A 22812-nucleotide genomic window follows, 5' to 3' on the forward strand; every position below is an offset into this window, starting at 1 on the left:
CCTTTACTCTCACACCACTGCCACACTCACAACACTCTGACACCAGGTGTGTGGGTTTTTTTCCCACACCCAGCAATTGTGCAACACCAGCCGGCCATCCTCCTATTTAACGCAGTTCTGCGGTTATCTACCTGGAGACAGCCTCAGATCCCACAAGAGAGCCCCCCCACTTCACATGCCAATCGCAAATAGCAGGTCCCAGATTACTTACAACTTCTATCTGGCTTGGCTGCAAATCGGGGGTTCCCACGACCTCCTCCCCCTCGGATTTGAGTATTTGCTAGAACAGTGCACAGAACTCAGAGAAACGCTTATTTGCATTTACCAGTGTATTATATAATAAAGGGTATGATGAAGAATACCGATGAAAAGGTACACAGGGCAAGGTCTGGGAGGGTCCCAAGCACAGGAGCTTCTGTCCTGTGGAGTTGGGGTGCACCACCCTCCCAGAATGTGGATGTGCTCACCAACCTAGAAGCTCTCTGAACCCCACACTTTTGGGACTTTTTATGGAGGCTTCATCACATAGGTATGATCCATCATTAGCTCCATTTCCAGCCCCTCTCCCCTCTCTAGAGAATGAGGGGTGGGGCAGAAACTTTAAGTTTCTAATCATGGCTTGGTCTTTCTGGTGGCCAGATCCCATCCAGGAGCCCACCAAGAGTCACCTCATTAGAACAAAAGACACTGCTATCACTGAGGAAATTCCAAGGGATTTAGGAGCTCGGTGTTAGGAACTGAGGTCAAAGACCAAATATTAGAACAAAAGATGCTCCCGGGGCTCTTATCACTTAGGAAATTACAAGAGTTTTAGGAGTTTTGTGACAGAACCCGGGGCAGAGACCAATATATTTCTTCTATTATCTCATAATTAACAATAATTTTAAGAATTATAATTAATTGTAAAATAAATATTTACAATTTAAATTAATATACACACGTTTTTAAATTAAATATTAGACAATTCTAAATTAGTAATTTAAAATTTGACACCACCAACAAAAAAGAAATGTATTGAATGTTGTGACACTTGGCAGACATTTAGGTAAATCTTTATTCTAATAAAAAAAAAAAAAAAATCTGAAAAAACACCTAAGAATTAGGTGGCATGAATTCTAGTCTTGATTCCATCACTGCCCAAACTTGGGCAAGTTACTTAATTTCTCTGTTTATGTATCCTTAATTTGCAGGTGCGGGTAATAATATCTGAGCTACTTGACCTCTAAGGTTATGGTGAAAGTCACAATGAAGTATAATAAAAGTATGCTTTAAAAATCATAAACACTATACACAAGTCAAAAAATTGTGATTAATAAAGCTATAGATTGACCTGATGAACACAAGAGACAAGCCAGTGGCATCAATGTCTGGAGGACCCCAATGGGTCCTCTTGGCAAAGCAGTGCCCTCAGAATGGTCAACGGGTGACTAAAAAATAAGAGGAAAGAGATAGATTATTGCCACGTGTTGTAGGTAACTTTTGGGGACAATATCCAGCTAAAAACGACCCCCCTGCCTGCCTTCCATTCTCTATCAACAAGAGTGGGCTCCCAGCAGCAGTGTTTCATCAACATAACACTGCCACCTGGCCACAGGTACCTGGACTAGGGGTGGGCCAATATGGCTTCCTTCCAGAGAAACTTTGGGAGAAACAGACAGAGGGGTGGACAGCCAGACAGAATAACTGTACGTAACTGGGAGTTACATTTGAAGTTAAGAGCATGAGCAGCCATCTTTGGACCCCGAAGTCTGGTTGGTAGAGAAAGAATGAGGAAGAGATGAAAAACGGCCCAACCTTCCTTGAGCTGCCAGGGCTCTCCAGACTGGTTTTGGTTCTGTCTAAGGCTCAGTTCTTGGGCTGCATGAGTCACCCTTCAACCCTGATAAATCTCCTCTAGCATGAGATGGTTTCTCTTGCCAAAGGTCCTTAACTAAACATATAATCTAGGCCTGGCACATTTGGCAGAGTTAGGATTAACAGGAATAGTAAAGAGGCAGTTAAAAAACAAACTGCCTTGTACTCCTAACTGGGTCATGAACAGATCGTGCAAGCCTGACAGGTACAGTCATTCCAACACAGCGAACAGGAAGAGAGACAACCAGCTTAGGCAGGAGTAATAGTCATTAACCTAAACTGCACCCACCTTGGAAAAACATGATTCAGGATAATAAACCTGCCAGACCAGACTGTTCCCTGAGACTTTCTAACCGCTCTTAGGACTGCAACTTAGAGCTTGCTGGTTCTGAAGTCACACCTAAGGAACCCCAAAGTTAGAGTCCCCCTGTAAATTACAGAAAGTTGGAGAGCCATGCATATTATAACTTAACCTCAAAACTAATAGGCAAACCCCAGAACTATCAGAGCCTCTCTGCTCCATCAATCCAGAAGGAATTTAGAAAACAGCACTCATCATTAGTTTCTTTCATGCCTTCATTCATCTACCAAATGCTGAGTTTACTATGTGCCAAGCACTGTTAGGGGCTGGGGGTGCAGCAGTGGACAAAGCCAGTGAAGTTCCTGCCTCAAGGAGCTTATATTCTAAGTGGAGGAGAGAAACAATAAAATAAAGTAACACGTCAGTGTTGTGTGCTGGCAAGAACAATCAAGAAGGGCTGGTGTAGGAGTGATGGATATATTCCTCTACACAGACTGTCAGGCACAGCCCCTGCGGTGACAATTGAACAGACTTCTAAGAAGGGAGCTTGATGGTGATGGGGCTCTGGGCCATGAGCTTTGCAGGCAGAGGGAAGAGCTAGGAAACACCCTACGGTGCCGGAGGCAGTGGGCTCGGGCGTGAGCAGTGGAGGGGCCTCGTGGGCCTCGGTGGAGATTGGCACGTTTCCTCTGAGGGGTCAGATTTTTTTTTTTTTAACTTTATTTGTGTTTTCCCAGGACCCATCAGCTCCAGTTCAAGTAGTTGCTTCAATCTAGTTGTGGAGGGCGCCGCTCACAGTGGCCCGTGTGGGGATGGAAACGGCAACCCTGTTGTTAAGAGCACCGTGCTCTAACAGAGTAACCAGCTGCCCCAAAGGGGTCATTCAGATTTTGAGTAACTTGAGGAGTGACATGACTTATGATTTAGAAGGATCACTCTGGCCGCCGTAGTGAGAAGAAACTGTATGGGGCCAGAGAGACCGGTTTGGAGGCTATTGCCATAGTTCTGGCAGACACATGATGGTGGATTAGACCATACGGCAGCGGAGATGGTAAGACGTGGTCAGATCCCGACATTGCCACGATTCCCTGGAGGATGGGATGTGGGTTTTCAGAGGAAGGAGTACAGGATGACTTACAAGGCTTTGGCTTCCAAATGAAGATGCTTATTCGGGGGGGTGGCGGAGAGGGGGAGGCAATGCAGACTACTCACAGCAAACACAAAGTGCACACGAACTCAGTCTAGTCTTCAGGGATCTGAGAGCTGCTTACGCTGCAGTCGTTCAGGCACAGGCCTGGGCTGGTGAGGAAGACCAAAAACTGGCGCCAGGAGTTGGGCAGAGCTGATGAGCAGTATGGCCAGAACACAAAGCCATCTGTACGTCAGGGCCACAAGTTAAGATACTTAGATAAGGGGATGCAAAGCAAAGGTCAGAGTTTCAGTGCAATTTGGGAGGCGAGGACAACATTCAAACAGGACAAGAGCAATGATAATTTATGAAATCCCAGGCATTACGCTAAAAGGCTTTGTGTGCATCTCATTTAAGCCCTTTACAACAACTCCACAAATTGTCCATAGCCCTATTTTAAAGGAGGAAAATCAAGAGACTGAATAACCTATACAAGGCTGGTAAGCAGTAGAATGTAGTTTTAAGCTTAGTTTGGATCTGCTGATGAAGCATGTGTGCTCAAAGACTATGCAATACTGCAAAGGTCAATGTCTCAGTTGGCAGCTAATTTGAACTCTCAGGTTCAAATTAGATGGTTGTGGGAGTGGTAAGCACAGCTGGAAGCAGAGTCCAAGTATACAGGCAAATATGAATCCAAGTTTGTGGTTTACGTTGGGCATGAAGAAACAGGCCTGGACTGGAGTTTGAACCAGGAGCCCAGGATCTGGCACAGCACCACTCACTATCCTGCAGCAGCACGAGGAGCTAGGCAAGGCATTGCCGCCGGGGACAGTTGTAATGGAGGTAAGTATTCTGTTCAGCTAGATTTGTAACACCACCACTGCAATATACCAAGGCATCGAACAGAAACATGCCAATCCAATGGAATCTGCTTGTTAGACCTCTGCATTGGAACTGCGACAGTGCTCCAATAGGGGTGGTCAAACACCTCTTCAGTCAGACACTTGTTACATACCAACCATTGGAAGAGCTCACAAAGACTCTTCTCTTCACCTGGCTTATTTAAGGAAACTGCCCCAGCCACCATGAGGAACAAGCTTGGTGAGTTCACACTACTCTTTCAAAGGTAAACAATCTTGGGCTTCCAATACTTTTGTCTCTTCTTCCACCAGTCAAATGGTAAGGATGCATTGAACACAAAATTTCATTCTCAATCTGTTTAAAAGGCAGATTGCACCCAGTCCAATGTAGCTATTAGAGAAGTAAGATCTATAAGCAGTATATTGATAAAGTCTAATCACCATGGTCATTATAGTGGGTTAAATTCAACATGGCACCATCCTGTTCAGAAGTTCTCCCCGGGAGACTGTATTGTTATGGTCCAGTAATTTGCTTCTATTGGTTAATAAGGTACATAGAGATGTGACACCCAAATGACAGAGAGTAAGTGAAACTGGACCCAGAACTCAGATCTCCCAGTTCCTACTTTGTTCTTTTTCTTCTCTAGCCAGTTTTAATATGAGATACTACACCCAGCAATTCTACTTCTAGATATACGCCCTAAAGACGCACATGTTTTATGTTCACAAGAATTCTCACTGCAAACATGTTCGTAGGAGCAAAAGTTTGAAAGCAAATGTCATTTTAAAAACATAAATACATTGCAACACAGCAATTAAAATGCAATTAGAGCTACATGTTATCAACAGTTAAATTTCAGGGACATGTTGAGCAAAAAATGCAGACATGTTGAGCAAAAAATTACAAAGTACAAAAAGCTACAAATAATATGCCATGAGATTTTACAACATGCAAACTATTACATGTTTACTAAATCATATATAGTAAAAGCATAAAACTATGCATGAGAATTATTCAGAAAAGTGACTGCATCTGGGAGATTTAAATAGATTCAATTGTATCTGTAGGTGTTTATCTGATGCAAATCAACATTAGATGAATTGACAAAGCAATCCTAATATGAACAAGCAAAGGGTAAAACTACAATTGACTAATATTATATACCCATTTAGTGTTGAATTCAAAACTAACAGAGGCTCTACTACTAGTTTTGACTTCAATAGGAACCGAAAAAGCTGACATTAGGAAGTAATTCAGTCACAGAACATGAGGACCAGCCCACTAAATGAATATGCTATATAATAAACACCAAAGCAAGTGGTGTATACATTTTTTAAAAATTTTATACACTTTTTCTATACGCTTGCAACCAAGTAACAACCAAAAAGGGGGGTGAGGTGGGTAATGTACAGGCTCCAAATTAAGTCTAATTAATTCCAAGCTTCAAAAATAGTACTAAAAATTGTGATGCCGATCCATCGGTTAAGATATATAAAATCTGACACAGATCATCCCAAAAGTCTGAAAGCTACACAACAGCTGGAACATTCCTCTAAGTCAGAATGAGTCATTTCAAAAGTAAATTATTTTTTAACATAAGCAAGATGGCAGAATAGGAAGCCCAGACCTCACTATGCCCCACAGAAACACTGACCTAACTATGTATGGGCCAAAAACCCTTTGCGAGCTCCAAAAACCAATTAGGAAGTCACAGCAGTCCAGAAAACCTCAAAGCCAAGAACAGGTGCATAGAAATGGTTAAGAAATGCTGTTTCATTTCAACCATGTCAGCCCTTCTCCCAAGACTGCAGAACTCATGATTGGGAGGAAAAGCCCCCCACAAAACTTCTCCTTCGGGAGGGAAAGAGAAGAGGAGAACAACTGTCCTATGTTCCAAGCTTTTGGGGGCTGCTCAAGAGGCTAATTTCAGTCTGACTTGACTCAAAGCACCACTTTGGATGCCAGGGGGCCACTGAAAAGAAAAGCAAGCTCAGCTGAGTTGTTGTAGAGCCAGAGAACCTGCAGTACCTCAGACACACACCAAAAGGTGCAAAAGACTACAACCTCCAGAAAAAGAAACTGTCAAATGTGTTGAGGGGGCAGGGGGATTTCACACACAGAGATGACAAATCCCCATAAAAGGTTTGAGATGCTCCCAGAATCTCTAGCTGGGATGACTGGTGAATATCTTCCCCAGTACAAAGCCAGTCTGTATACAAAGACAGGCAGAGTGGCTTTTTTTCCCCAAATGCAAAAAATCACAACAAAAAAAAAGGCCCATGAAGAAACAGGGAAAATGCCCAAAGAAACAAAATCAATCTCCATAAACTGGCCAAAAATAAATGGAGATCTATGAATTACCTGACAGAATTCAAAATAACCATCTTAAAGAAGCTCAATGTGCTACAAGAGAACACAGACTGATAGTAGGTTGGTGCAAAAGTAATTGGGGTTTAAAACGTTAAAAATAATTTCAGAAACTGCATTTACTTTTGCACCAATCTAATAAAACTACAGAATATCAAGAGAACAATGCAGGAACAAAATAAGAATACAACAAAGATAGAGCAACTATTAAGGAAGGAAATAAAAATTAGAGCATAAATAAAAGAGAGAATAGAAATGATCAACAAACACTGAGCTATACTAAGCAAAAAAGAGAAAAGACTCAAATAACATAAATCAAAAATAAAAGAGATACTACTACTGATACAGAAATAAAAAGGGATCATAAGAGGCTATGATGAATAATTATATGCCAACAAGTTGGATAGTCTAGAAAAAAATGGATAAATTTCTAGAAACACGCAAACTACCAATAGTGAACTGTAAAGATATTAAAAATTTGAACCGGCCTATAACTATTAGTAAGAATGAATCAAAAACCTCCCAACAAAGTCCAGGACCATATGGTTTCACCACAGAAGTCTCCCAAACATTTAAAGAACACCAATCCTTCTCAAACTCTTCTAAAAAACTGAGAGGAGGGAACACTTCCAAACTCATTTTGTGAGGTCAGCATTATTCTGATAACAAAATTAGACAAAGATATTGTAAGAAAACTACAGACCAATACACCTGATGAATACTGATACTAAAATCCTCAATACTAGCAAACTGAATCCAACAGCACATTAAAAGGATTATACATCACAATCAAGTGGGAATCCTAGAATATAAGAATGATTCAACTTACAAAAATCAATCAATATAATATACCACATTACCAGAAAGGACAAAAACCACAATTATCTCAATTGATACAGAAAAAGCATTTGACAAAATACAACACCTTTTCATGATTTAAAAAACAAACAAAAACACCCAACAAACTAGGAACAGAATGAAATTACTTCAACATAATAAAGGGCATATATGAAAATTCGGAGCTAACATATCCAATGGTGAAAAACAGAAAGCTTCCCCTCCAGAGGCTTGCCTGTTTAAGGTAACTTGAGTACATATTTAAATCCACAACATGCAACAGTGACAGTCATCTAGAAAATATTTGCAGTTTTTAAAGCTTGTGTATCCAGATGAAATAAATGAATAGGTCATTGAGCAGGCAGAAGTCCAGATATTAATAGAGCTGGCTCTGTACAAAATAAGGATGGAAGACAAACAGAAAGTGAGGTTAAAGGAAAAATGGTTTACATAACTTTTGAAATAATAGTCATGTGCTGCATAAGGTTTCAGTCAACGACAGATGACGTATGAAACAGTGCTATACCATGTAGCCTAGGTGTGTAGTAAGCTGTACCATCTAGGTTTGTGTAAGTGCACGCTGTGATGTTTGCACAACAAAATCACCTACCGATACATTGATCAGAATGTACCCCTGTCCGTTAATCGGCCTATGCTATAAGGTAAGTCAACAAGAAATTTTTGTGTGGAGAAAAAAAGCCTTTTCCTTTTAAGCCTTTTAGCCTAACATAGTTTAAACTATAGCCACAATTCAAAGACGCTGAAAAGTGGAACTAAAGATTCTGCTAGTAAATTTCATTCCAGCAGGTAATTTTCATTACCTAAAGAGTTAAACAGGAGCCATATTTGCTGGCCATGTTTTATTTGTCCTTTTTCTTTAAACATGATAACCAAAGATACAGACAGTATTCAATAAAATAAAATAGATGAAACAAATTCTAAGAGACTGCAATGCCACATGCTACATTTAACCTAATTTTATTCATGCTTTGCCTCGGGATGGGGAAGAGATCATTCAGTAAAAACATACAATAAAAACAAAGTATGTCTTATCATGTACAACTTTTAAACTACAATAATGATGTACCTTAATTATTTCCATGCACACAAGTCTAACATTACAATTTTTTTTAAAAAATAAACACAATTAAGACTTCTAGGAGCATTTTATAATAAAGTAATTCCTAATTTTTCTTTATAGATAGATCAAGCACCTCCAAAATACAAATTCCTATACACAGTGAGCACTTTACTTAAAATGAATACTTAAGTAAATTAAGTACGTGGACAGCCTTAGGATAAGCTGACATTATATATTCAGCTAAGTAGGCAACAAATCAGTGCCAAATGGAAAAAGTGTATTTGCAAATAAATTTCAAAAACTAAGTTAACTTTTTATAATTAAATACAGAAAATATACTGATTTGCTAAAATAAATAAGATGTGATGTAGTAACACTTCACTATAAAGAATGTATAACAGAACATTTATAAATGGTGAGTGAATCTTATTAAGAATAGTTTACTACAATAAACGCTGGCTAAATAGAAGTGCATATCGTGAAGCACTATGGGTGGTATATGTTTTGCCACATACTTTTGTTACCTTGAGGTAGATAACACATGTGTACCAAATTCGGCATTCATTTGCAGTTGCTGCTGGTATCATGTGTTTTAAGAAATGTGTACAGTATGAAAAACTTGAAAATACTCATGAATGAAAAATGTTTTAGGAAAAAAAATAGATATTTTCATGCAATTATGTACAGTCTCACTGTGTAAATTTCAAGGCAAGATTTTTGTTTCCTGTAAAACAGATCATTGTTCTATGAGAGAATGTTTCTTGTCTTAGTGCATTTCTTTTGTCTCCTCCTGCATTGCATTATTTTGCTCTATCTTTATTTTTGTGTGCAAACGACATGCCAGTTAAAATGAAAACCATCTCACATGTAGAAAAAAAGTCTGGATTTTTAAAACCGAAAACTAATAAAATCCTTTCTAAATGACACCATCTGATTCAAGTAAAAAAAAAAAATGACTTAAACACTAGTAATAAAAAAGACAAACACATTTCATGAAGAATACAAAGAGAAATGTCTGCTGAGTGTTTTAGTTCAGATGTTTCAGAATGCTGCTGTATGTTTTATGAGGGATCTGAGGGGAAGATTTCATTGCAGAAGGTGTTAATGTGGCCTGTATTGACTTAAGTGGTGACCCCACTGGACTGTGAAACTGCGGGATGCCTATGGATTCAAGCTGCTTGTTAAAGAGGAACTCCCCACTGTTATCCAGAAATCCTTCCTCATTTCCTCTCTCCCCAAGCTTCCCATCCTCTACAGGCTCAGTTTCTAGCATCTCAGTATCTTCTTTCCTGCTAAAGAACTTGTCCAAGTAACTGGTGTAAGTGATTTCCTTCTCAATTTGTTCATCCTTCCTTACCTCACAACAAAACTGATTTATGAGAAAACAGTCTTCCCCACCACTTACAAACTGGCTATCCCAAGAAGACTGATACAAAGCTTCTAATTGAGCCAAATTTGCCATTCCTTTTTCCTGTTTTTCTCGGCTTACTGACTTCGATATCAAAGTTTTCAATTCTAGTTGGGACACTGAGCTATTCAAATCATTTAATTTATCAACAACATCAGTAGGCTCATGTTGTGAACTAAGCTGAATAGTTCCTGCAATAAAGGAATCAAAGTCAAATCCCTGGTTCTTTTCCCTTTCTTTTTCAGCCAGTTGCTGTGATGCTTCCTCTAGAGCTATCTGGGCTTTAACCAATCCATTCCTTTCACATTTTGACTTGCCTTTCTTATCTGATTTTTCTTTGCTTTGTTCCTTCCAATTGGAAAGATCTATAATAAGCTTGGGTTCATAGTAATGGTTAACTTCACTCTCTCTCCAAACTAAGTTATCTAAATATGATGATGACCTCATTTTGTAGTTACAAGTATGGCTACACTCCAGATCACAATATTTGTTTTCATGATGATCTGAGTACTGCCAACAAGGCTCAGTAGAGTAATTGGTATCAAAAGCAGGATCCTCCAAATACTTTTCCCGGTCTCCATCCAAATATTTTCGAGGATCAACTTGTACTTCTTCTTCATCAGTGACATCAGACAGAGCTCTCGGGTCAAGCTGAACTTCTTCAATATCAAAGTTGTTATGTATCGGCCAATCATGATCTGAAAATTGGCAATCATGGTACCTGAAAAAACAATCAGTACATTAGTGTTAGCCCAGGTGTATGATTTCATTTTCAAGTTTACTGAGTGCCCAGTATGTGAAAGCACTGTGATAGGTCTATGAGGGATAACAGGAGTGTTATCCCCTCACAGGAGCCTTCCCTGCCCTCCAGGAACTTATTATCTTAATAGATAGGTAAGACCTTTTACTATATAAAACAATATGAGGCAATATTTGGTAATTACTAATGAAGTATATATATAATTATAATAAAACTGAGTCCTCCATTCTTAAGACTAATTATCATTTCACACTTATTTTCTCTTTTCTCTATTCTATTTTCCATCCACCTCAAACACAACTGCCAACAAACATGTGAATGGCTGGCATGTCTACAGTTTAATTCTAACAGTTTCACACAGAGAAAAAATACTTTATGGCCACAAAATGCAGATCTCTAATCTCAATCAGGTCTCTTACAGATTTTCACTCTATCGGTAATAGGCAGACTAGAAAAAGTCAAGGTTGATGGAACTCATCACCACAAATAAGAAAAAAAAAACACCTCTCCATGTGTATGTGCTACAACTGAATATAGTGTCCTCTTACTGACACTTTACAGCAAGGTGAATACACCAGGCCCAAGCAGAAACTGATTGAGACACATGGTTGGGGGGTGGGAAGAAGGAAACAGAAAAGACTTAACTAAGTCTGACAGAAAATGTAGAGATTGGAAGACATTTTGGGTATGTGTGAAAAGAACTGTATGTAGGTGGTAGAAATGCTCATGTGGAGAAAAAAAGGTGATTGGTAGATGTGTGTAAACTTATTCACAATCCATATTTTAAGAGGAAAAATACAATGAGTAAACAAACAAATTTCAACATTAACTACTTCTTTAATTATTAATTGGCAATCATTTTTCTTTTAAACACAGAATACGTGAAATCTTGAAGTTTTAAGATTGTCATTAGTGATTCTCAAACCTGGCTAAACAATAAAATCACCTGAAGATTTTAAAGAATACTGATTTGTTATCATTATATGCTATCACCTGACTTTGAAGCAGAATTATATCCAAACTTCACCAAAAATTTAGAAATCCTAAAAGGAGGCCGAGGGAAGAAAGTCTTTAACTTAAATGTATAATATTATCCATTTTCATGTTTTATACAGTTCAGACTAGAAAAGTTTCTTATACTGAACCTATGTTATGCATCCCAAAATTAATTTTGTCACGAGAAAAACATATTTGAATATACATATTGCCATGAGTCAAAAATAATTTATATCCTAAGACATAATGGATTCTATGTAAAAATTTGAGACATTTATGGAGATACCTTATTGAATAAAGTTGAAACTTCTCATCCAACATCTTAAAAAATTTTGACATTCATAAAAGCTATAGTTTAAAATGGTTTACACCTCCAACCTTCAACCCTCACATTTAAAGGACCTTGTGATTTTAGTAACTAAACATGTCTAAATGGCTTTGTAAATGTTTCAAAATAGCATTTAACTTACATAAAGGCTATTCAAAGATATTGATAAGTTTAGCAGAAACCGAAAGAGACCATTACTAAATTTTTAAGAATTCTACATTGTATTATCATATATAATTTTAAAGTAAAACTCAATACATTATGGTTTATTGAAAACACAATAAATGATATTTTTCTAATTTAGGATCCATTTACCTTTCCCAGTTATAAATGTGACTATGAGTTTCATCCATAAGCAAAATATCATCAACTTCATCTTCAATATGAAAAGGATGACTTGATATTGGCTCATCCGTTGGAAAAGAATATATGCTCATGTAAGGATGGGAAAGCGCTTCTTCTGCTGTCAACCGATCCATTGGGCTAAATGTCAAAATTTGTTCCAGGAAATCCAGTGCTGCAAAAAAGGGATGAAATACCTTAACTATACTGGAGGTCCACGAACCCATACGGGGAAAAGGGACTATACAATTGAAAGGTAAGCTAACTTTTGTCAGAGAAATAAAACTAGCTTGTATGATTTATAAATTAAAAAAACATTTATTCAATAAACACAGTAAAAATGTGAAATGTACCCCAATCTCATTATTTGTCCAGTAAGAAAAGAAAAGGAATCTATTAATTTGAACCATATGCAACTTCCATTTTTGTCAGTCAAAAATGGTCAAACAGCAATTTCATGTGGCTCTGCAACTAACTTAACTGACTGACTAGGTTACTTAAGCTTGCTGAACTTCAGTTTCTTCATGTGTAAAAATGGATAAATGGATGGATAGATAAGTAGATAGACAGATGTAACATATAAGGTGTAAAAATTTAAAAACCTAGTGCCTAGTGCTTAATAAAAAGTCCTTTCCCTTTCCTTCCTTCATCTGACTAGCTGTTGTACTAATTCGTTCATCTCTGTTCACACCAGTCTCACGCCAGCATATCACACAATGCACTTGATCATTTTAGCATTCTGGTGGAGCTACCGTACACCCAACTGTTCCCACTCACGCAGTCTGCTAGGCCTTTCTAAGCTCCTCACCCAGCCTGAATCACACTACCACAAGCCTACAGGTCGCCCTTGTACCACCACAAATTCCTATGCCTTATGATTTATAACTGAATCTTCAACTCTGAATCATTTCCACCATCTCCTTTGTCTGCTCCCGTCAGAGTACTGATAAAAGCTTATGCGAAATCACTTACATATCTGGCTCACTACAAACTCATACTGTAGAATTTCAACTTAGCCTTTGCTAGTGCTCAGCACGGTTCCACACCACCTCTTTATGTCTCAATCTTCTCTATCATTCTCAACTGATAAACCCACTTCTCATTTATCCTAATTCTTACTTCTTCACTACGGTCTACCACACATCCTCTTACCCTTACCTTCCTGTCTCAAAGGAAAAGAAAATCCTTCTCTCTAAAACTGAGCTCTACTCTGGAAAAGACCCTATTCACATGATCTCAGTCAATCCTCAAATCAGTCTAATAAAGATTAAAGAGAAGAAACCTGAAGGCTCACTGCTATTCATGCCCTTCAGTGGCCCAGGGCTGAGGTTCCTTCCTGTGTGCCCCCTTCTTTTCCCCACTCCTCTGTATTATATTACCCTCGTCTAGAAAGTCATTCACAATACATCAGGCGGTTCTTGGCTCTCCTGCAAAAAACATCAGTCTTAATTAGCGCAGGGCCCATGTGTCTGAAGGCAAGAGAAACTCTAAGGCACAGAGTTATGGATGGTTGACCCAGCACAATCACCATGCTTAGAGGGAAAGAGGAGGTATATCTAACTACACAGAAGGAGTATACTCTAAAATCCCCAGCATCTGAGAACTGCAGGCAGCGGATGAAAAGAGGAAGAAATACGAAAGAAACTAGCCAGGCTGAGTGCCCAGGTGTATGCGTATATAGCATATTTCAATCATAATACATAGTTCTATTGGACAGCACTGCTCTGGAGGAAATCAGTCTATTTGCAACAATGGTTCTGAAGTGTGCTAAGATATAGAAAATTATGGTAAACTATAGAGAAAGGGAAGATGAGAGGTAAGTATGGAGGGAAATGAAAAAGAGGGTATTCGTCTAAAGACATTAACCAGAGTAGGGTTTCTAGTAGTCTAAATGTGTCAATTCATTTGGACTTAATCTTGTGTTTTTTCCTCTGAAAATCATGAACAGAGTATAAGAAAACATGTATTATTCTTACTAAGTCCCCAATGCCTCAGAATGTGCTCTGCCCAAAACTAAAACTCCAATTCTAATAAAGAAGAAACAGGTGTGGAGCATATCTACGTAGTAAATCTTTATAGTCAGGAATTTAAACCACCCTACATTGCACTTGTATGTGAGCAGTTCTGCCACTTGTGAATACCAAAGATCTTTGCCCAACGGTTAATTTAATCATTATCAAAGATTATCATTATCATTATCAAAGATATTCATCAACACATTATGAATAAATGCCAGCCATCAGCCAAATATTCAGGTTGGTTTATAGCTAAGATAAGACATGGTCCCCACCCTAATGAGGGAAGGAAAACAGAAGATTCAAATTTAGGTAGATTACAAATGCTGTGACAGCAATGTCCTGTATTTCTAGCATGTCTCTTCTGATAAGACACAGCAACAGAGCCAATGACTCACTCCCAAGCCGATCCATATTAAGCCTGAGCAGTGTCTTTCAACCTGACTGAGAAGCGTCATACCTGTAGACACCTGCCCTGCTCCCCACCTCACCTCTGCATTAGTCTGCATTTTTAAATAGCTCCCACAGACAACACTGACGCATAGTCAGGTGCTGCTTTCAGTTACGAATAGGGATGGCATGACAGTGACTACAAGGTTAGGAGCAAGAGAGCCAGCCATGGAATCTGATTGTGAAGACAGACTCCAAGACCGCTTAGAATACAGAACTACTGAAAAGGAAGCCCGCAAAAACCTGTTGAAATTAAATATAGCTGTTTTCTTTTTATTTAGGCATTTACTATGAGTTCCAAGCATATCTGATGGGAAGAAAACAGAAAATGTCATGATTTTGCTATCCAATGCCTAATTATTTCTCAAAACATTTGCTACTTTAAAACACTTTGACACACACTTACCTGAACCACATTTGATTGGAGTTGGTGACATGAATAATGGATGTATATAGTTCACAGAAAGTTTAGATGTTTAGGAAACTATGTATCATTAACTTTTTGATTCATGAGAACTATAAAATCCTGACAGTGATGTATTTTAATCCAGTATGATAATTGTTAAAGATATAAGGCACAATCAACCTTCTAAAAAAAATTTAATTTCAGGTGTACAAAACAATGTTAATAGTTAGATATTTTGCCCCTCATAAAGTGATAAACCCCCTCCCGAATCTATTGCCCCTCTGACATTATATATATATATATATATATATATATATAATTCTAAAGACGCTATTCCCTATGCTGTACTCCATATCCCATGACTATATATATATGTGTATATACACACACACACATATTTTATATAAAATATATATATATATAAAATTATAGTTGATACATAATATTATTCAACTTCAGCTTCAGGTGTACAGCGCAGTGGTCAAGCATCTGCACCGTCCATGAAGTGGTCTCCCTAATAAGACATGTGCCCATCTGATGCCCTAACAAAATCTTTACATTATTGATTATATTCCCCAAACTGTCTTTCAGATCCCTGGGGCAATATTGTGGTTACCAATTCATGCTGTCTGATCCCTTCCCCTTCTCCCTCATCCCCATCTAGCAACCATCAGTTTTTCCTCTATATCTTTGAGACTATTTCTATTTAGTTTTCAGTTCTTTAAATTCCACATATAAGTGAGATCATATGGTATTTGTCTTTCTCCAACTGACTTATTTCACTTAGCATAATGTTCTCTAGGTCCATCCATATCGTTGCAAGTGGTAAGATTTCATTCTTCTTTATAGCTGAGTAATACTCCATTGTATAAATGTACCACAGCTTCTAAGGCACAATCAACTTTTTAAAAAGGTATTTTCAACTCTAATGCTCGTCCTTAAAAAATGTTCTTATTACAGATAACTACTGCAAGAGTTAAAGACTTTTGGATCTTATTTATATCAACAAATCTAAAAATATGTCACTGTATATTTTGAGACATGATTGCTTTAGTGGTCAACAAAGTTATGATTCTCTCCAAGTTCCTACTACTGCCAAGTTTGCAGAAATTCTCACATTAGCACTTAATACTCCTAACGCCAATCCGCAAACTCTTACATGCTGTGTTTGCTCATATGGAGTTTTGCTCTTTCCTCCATCTCCTCCTTGCCCTGAAGACTTTGCTTTCCCTCCACTGCCTGACTCAATTCGCACTTTCATATCTAAATCACATTCATACTTATACCCACACTTATCACATAACCCTCACGGAACTCCATTCCAGCTTAGTGAGGGCCAATGATTCAATATGCTCATCTATGGTAGGTAACTTCCAGCTTACAGAGATGCTGTAAATGGAGTTAGAACCAGGAGAGAGGGATGCACTTTTTAGAATGGAAAATTATTCAGAGGAGCAAAGAAACAGATCCCAGCCTAAGTGCCAGGCCAAAAAAGGGAAAGTGAGAGTTTAAGTTTTAAGCATATTTTAAGTATCTAAAAGACTATTTGGGAGAAAGCCACATCTAAGGATAAAAAGCTAAAACTTCCCTACACAGATCCTGCTTGCTTACACTTACACACACACACACACACACACACACACAAACACACACACAAATTACATGATGGTTATTCTTGAGTCACAATACCTTCTCGACTAATTCCCGGAAGCAGCTGAGTTAAAGGTTTGTGTGGCTCAGTCATGTCATTTCTAATGTAAACTGGAATTACACTGAGAAGCTCCTGACGATCTTCCTCATGTACAACAGGAATAGATTCTAAAATCAGCTGCATCTGTTCAAGTTCATGTGCACCTGAGATTAAAAAAAATACCAAATACAACATAAATCAACACATTTCTCAATGTTTATTTATTTGACAATAAACATTGTAAAGCTATAAGAAACTAACTTAAATATTGTAATGACCACTGGGGGGAAATGGTTTTAACTGAATAATCAGCAGGTTTCATTGTTTTGAATATCATCAATCTTCTCAAAAATCCTATCTATTTCAATTTATACTCACTGATATATTTAGTTTTAGCTCTTTGTTTCCACTGTACCACTGGAACTAACTACCACTGTTAGCTGTACAACTAACTGGCTATAATTTTGGGAATATTTAACATGGTGATGACTTGATTTCATCATTGATAAAATGGAGGGTTGTACTAAATTTGTGAAACAAAAAGTTTTATAGTTATATGTTAGGCTCAGTTGACAGTTCAGGACCATTATTAACAGAGGAAACTACGCTACTGAAAAAAAACTTCAGTTTGCTTTTCCACTAATTTCTAGAAATTCATTCAACATTAGTATGTACTATAAGCAAGGCACTTTAGCATACAGCTGTGAAACAAAACAGACCAAGTCCCTACCTTCATGGAATTTACAATCTAGTGGAGGAAGACAGATAATAACTGTAAACATTTATGTTGAATGGTGACAAATGCTATGAAGTAGAGTAAACTTAAAGGGGCTAGAGAACAGTGTTGGGGCTACAGTTGTTAATATATATAAGTTGACCAAAGAAGGCCTCACTGAGAAGCAGAAAGTTCAGGAAATTAGGGAACACACCACACATTCATATGGAGGAAGGGAGTTCCAGGAAGATGGGGAAAAACCCAAAGGCGGGTCGAAGAAACAACAATTAGGCAAGTGTAGCTGAAATAGATGGCTGCGGGGAAGTAACAGGAGATGAGGTCAGAGTGGTACCACGACACAAAGAGTTTGCTTTATCCTGAACTGGATGAGAAGCCATTTTTGAGCAGAGAAATGACATAATCTGATTTATGTTTTCAGAGAACTACTATGGCTGCTATGTGGTAACTAGACTACAGATAGCAAATATTGAAGCAGGAAACCCAATTAGAAAGTCCTGCATTAGACCAGAAGAGACATAAGGGTTGACTGAACGGGGGGAGGGGAACAGTGATAGAGACTACTTATAAGCAGTTAGATTCCAGATATATTTTTAAGAAAAAGCCCACAGGATCTGTATTGACAAAAGTGAAGGACAACACCAAGATTTTGGCCTGAACAACTAAACAGCGGGTCTGGTTTACTACGATGAGGAAGACAGCAGGAAGAGAAAGTAAGAGGGAGAAATATCAGGAGTTCAGTTTTGGATAGGTTAAATTTGAGAAGCTATTAGACATCCAATGGACATATTAAGTAGTATCAAAAAATATGGCTAGGATACTTCCTGAAAGTTAAAAACACATATATTTCCAATGAATGCTCAGTCCTTGCCATTTATTGCTCTATGAGTTTGAGGCCTATACCTAGTAAACACTTAGATCTCGCTGGTGCTGTTTTTATTGAATGGTTCACAAACTTACCAATAAAGCAGGACAAGAAAACTACAGCTGGATCTTTCAAATAATTTCATAAACAACTGCCATTAATTAAATGTTTAAAGTTTACATGAGTTTAAGATCAAAATGATGTTATTTAAAAGTGGTTTTTTAATCCAATCATTTTTATTGCTGTATGTAAACAATGTGTGAATATGCCAAGTGAACTTTTAAAACTATATTACCTTTGTATAATCAATACAGCAGTCAATTTTGACCCCATTTCATACAACTTGGAGCATGATCTAATGATTTTAAATCAAACAAATTAAATTTTTGGTGCTTGCTTTGGCAGCACATATACTAAACAAATTATGTTCCTGGTAAAATATTCATTATTGTAGCAGCTTTAAAATGTCCACAAATGCTTTGATAGTCTTCACTTAAAAGGGTGGAATCCAATTCCACATCCCTTGAGTGTGAGGTGTACTTAGTGACTTGCTTCTAACACATAAAATACAGCTGAAGTGATAATGTCACTTCTGAGTATAGGTCACAAAAAGATATTTTGCATTCATGGTCACTGACTTTTGACAAGAGGGTCAAGGCAATTCAATGGAGAAAGAATAATCTTTTTCACAAATAATGGTGGATAACTGGATATCCACATGCAAAAGAATGAAGTCGGACCCCTACCTCACACCATACATAAAAATTAACTCAAAACAGATCACAGACCTAAATTTAAAAGCTTAAAATTAGGGGTTAGGCAATGGTTTCATAAATATGACACCAAAATTAGAAGTGACAAAAGAAAAAACATTAAAATTAGACTTCATCAAATTAAAATCGTCTAGAAAATGAAAAAGATAATCCACAAAATGGGAGAAAATAACTGCAAGTTATGTATCTGATAAGTGATTTCTATCCAGAATCTGTAAAGAACTCTTACACCTCAATTATACAAAGACAACCCAATTACAAAATAGGCAATGGATCAGGATAGATATTTCTCCAAAGAAGATGTGGCCAATGAGACACATGCTCAACATCATTAGTCATTAGGAAAATGCAAATCAAAACCACAATGAAATATCCAAAAAGATAGACAAATAAGACAGACTACACTTTAAACAAGTGTTGGTGAGAATGGGGAGAAACTGGAACTCTCATATGGTTGGTGGGAATGTAAGGAGGTAAAGTTTTGGAAAATGGTCTGGCATTTCTTCAAACAGTTAAACAACACAGATACTGCTAAAGGTTATAGGGTATCTTTTAGGAGGGACAAAAATGTTCTAAAATTAGATGGTTATACAATCCTATGAATATACTAAAAAAATACTGCACTGTACATTTTAAATGGGTGAATTGTAATGGTATGTGAGGTATATCTTGATGAAACTTTTTAAAACAAGGTATGTTAACTTTCTCCTTGCTCTCTCTTTTGTATCATTCATTCTTCTGTGGGAAGCCAGCTGCCATATTGTGAACTCTCAGGCAGTGCTATGGACACACCCACATGGGGAGGAACTGAGGCCTCTTGCTAAGAGTCATGTGAGCAAACTATCTAGAAGTGGATCCTCCTACCCAACACAAGCCCTCAGGTTAGCCCCAAACAACATCTTAACTAAGCATATCCACTAGAACCACCTACCTAAGCCACTCCCAAATTCCTGACTCACAGAAACTGAGATAATACCTGTTTATTGTATAAGCCACTAAGCTTTCAGACAAATTGTCACATAGCAACAAATAACACAATAATTATTTTATATATGCTAGAAGGTCCTTGAGTATCAGGAATATAACCTCCAATTACAGTATTGTTCCTCAGAAAAAGTTCAATCCAGAAATCACTAGTATTTTTCTCAGTTTTCTAAACTCAAATTCAATCACTATCACACATCATGGAAGAAATTTCAGATAAATTTAGAGAAAACAATTACAAAGGATTGGTTAACGTTACATAAGCTGAGTGCTGTAAGTATTGGCATTAAAAAAAAATTAAGGGCATTTATGCATACCATACTTTCATCAACAATGCTCTCCTATGTACCCTAATCTTTCTTTTATTAATCCTTCTTTTGTAATCAGACCCTGCTCCATTCCCTTCCTTCTGCTCTTAGCACAAACTGGGCGTGGTGGGAAGGCCCCTCTAAGATTGCTAGAGAGGGAAAAAGTGTCAAAAGAGAGAACAGATGTAAATCACCATCATATCACTTCTCTCAAAATATCTTCAGTATCTTACGATTGCCTAGTTTTTCAAATGGAAACTCCTCTGCCTACTTTCTAAGTATTTTGGCCCCATCTTAACTAGTCATAAATATCTTCATTATTATTTGACACCTTGCTTTCACCAAATTTTTCTAATTTATGAACATTCCAGGCTCATGCCGTTATTTTTAGATATCCTTAAGTAGATACCACTTTTCCTCTCTTTTTACCTATCAAAATTCTATTCCTATGCAGTGAAAAATCCTTTGATGCCCTTATGCCTTCAGCTGTCACTGACGTAGTAGTCCCTCGAAGTTTGCAGCTCTTATAGTTTGTACTAAGTAATTTTATACAAACTCATACTTTGCTTTATGGTAGCTGGTATTTTTTCATGGATTATTCACCTCTGCTCATCCTGACTCAATTCTCTCTCACACACTTCTTTGGAATCCCTCATTAACACCAAACTCAGCAAAAAATTACTTGTTTGGTTGTTTCCAAAAGGTCACAACAGTCAGGCAAAGGGATATGGCAGTTCAACAACAGGGATGACTGGGGGGCAGGCAAAGAAAGAATTATTGGATTTTTCAATGACAGCTAAAAAATTCCACTGGGAAGTAACAACCATTGACAGAACTAGGCAACTCAGGTGTCAGTTAACACAGATTACCAACAAGTAGTATGGATCTCTAAAATATGAAATTACATTTAAGAAACAAGATATATACAAAATAATACTATAATTCTGACTAAATTTACTAAGTAAACAATTCAGTGAATATGTGAATAAGATTTCTCAATTTTTAAATATTAAAAACACCATTTTCTCTTTAACATTTTAATATTCCAAACTATAATAAATTGTTTTAAATCTTATATAAATCTTACTTCACAGATACATGCAAAATTATTTCTCTGTGGGATTTTTTTTTCCTATGAATTTTAAATTTCTAACCTGCAAAGAGGGTTTTACCAGTCAGCATTTCAGCAAAGATACAGCCTGCAGCCCACATGTCAATGGCTTTAGTATAATTATTAGGAGAAAGTAAAAGACGTGGAGATCTGTACCATTTAGTAACCAATCCTTCAGAAAGATGACCCTGAAAAAAAAAAAAAAACATACTTTAGTTCTTTTTTTACCTTATCTGAAGAACAGTACATAAAACTTGATTCATTAAAGATTCCTTGGCCTACAGCAACAAAACAAAAAGAATCCGTAATTGTGAAATCTTAGTAACACTGATTTCTACGCCTATTTTCAAAGCTCTTGCACTTTTGAGGCTTGTATCTCCCTGGGATATACCATCTATAAGATGATGGTCACATGAAGTCTGCTGACCAAAACATACTATAAGAATTTAGTGCCAGCTCTCGGCCACACAATCAAAACGTGTTTCAGAAGAGGAATTATTTTTCACTTCAAGTCTTAAGTTAATTAAGGAGCAGTTATGCTTCAAACCAGTGAGAGAAAGGTAAGAAAGAGCACCGGCGGTGCTACTTATAAACCAAAGCCAATGTCCATACTGACAACCCAGCGGCCCTGGCTCTACTACATATCCCATTCCTCATCAATCTTACGACTTTACATTTATAAAGCGCTTCACAAAATCAGTTGTACATATATTGCCTTGTTTCATCCTCAAAACAACCCTGAGTAATTGTGAAGACAGATAGCTATTAACTCCATCTTACAGGAGCAATAACAAATAGATTTAGGAATCTGCTTAAAAGTCATATAGCTTAGTTGGATATAGAAATGGAACTCATTTTTAGATAGTGTAACTCTTAGTTCAATATTCTATCCACAGTAATTTACTGTTACCCATAAAGAGGATTGGTCATCCACTTTCAATACTCAATTTTTATGTAAACGTTTTTTAAATTAAGTTATATTATACTTAATGTGAAATGATACTTGTGAATGAAAAGATTTTAGACATGTGCTATGGGAAGCCAAACAAGCAGGGCTCCTAGGGGTTCCTAGGAGCAGCTCCGCTTCTGTATTTTAAACATTAGGGTCCTGTACACCATTTCATTTGAAAACTAAAAGACCAAGGTTTGGTTCAGAAAAAAGTAATGCCTTGTATGAAGGCAAGTTGTTATCTAACGCAAAGCTACTACGAAT

At 37.4% G+C, this 22812-nt stretch overlaps 1 protein-coding gene across 2 annotated transcripts in view; it reads right to left on the minus strand.

Annotated features, from left to right (window-relative positions):
* Positions 1-8192: 8192 nt before the first annotated feature.
* Positions 8193-22812, minus strand: part of MAPK6 (mitogen-activated protein kinase 6) — a 36950-nt gene continuing 22330 nt past the window's right edge. For both annotated transcript variants that reach the window (XM_033108540.1, XM_033108541.1), the window contains exons 3-6: positions 21643-21787; positions 16825-16989; positions 12238-12439; positions 8193-10559 (exon numbers count right to left, since the gene is read on the minus strand). In XM_033108540.1, coding sequence (XP_032964431.1) covers positions 9458-10559; positions 12238-12439; positions 16825-16989; positions 21643-21787 — 1614 coding nt within the window. In that variant the 3' untranslated portion in view covers positions 8193-9457. The remainder of the gene's footprint in view (positions 10560-12237; positions 12440-16824; positions 16990-21642; positions 21788-22812) is intronic.

The sequence above is a fragment of the Rhinolophus ferrumequinum genome, chromosome 6 (assembly GCF_004115265.2).
Source record: "Rhinolophus ferrumequinum isolate MPI-CBG mRhiFer1 chromosome 6, mRhiFer1_v1.p, whole genome shotgun sequence".
NCBI lineage: Eukaryota > Metazoa > Chordata > Mammalia > Chiroptera > Rhinolophidae > Rhinolophus > Rhinolophus ferrumequinum.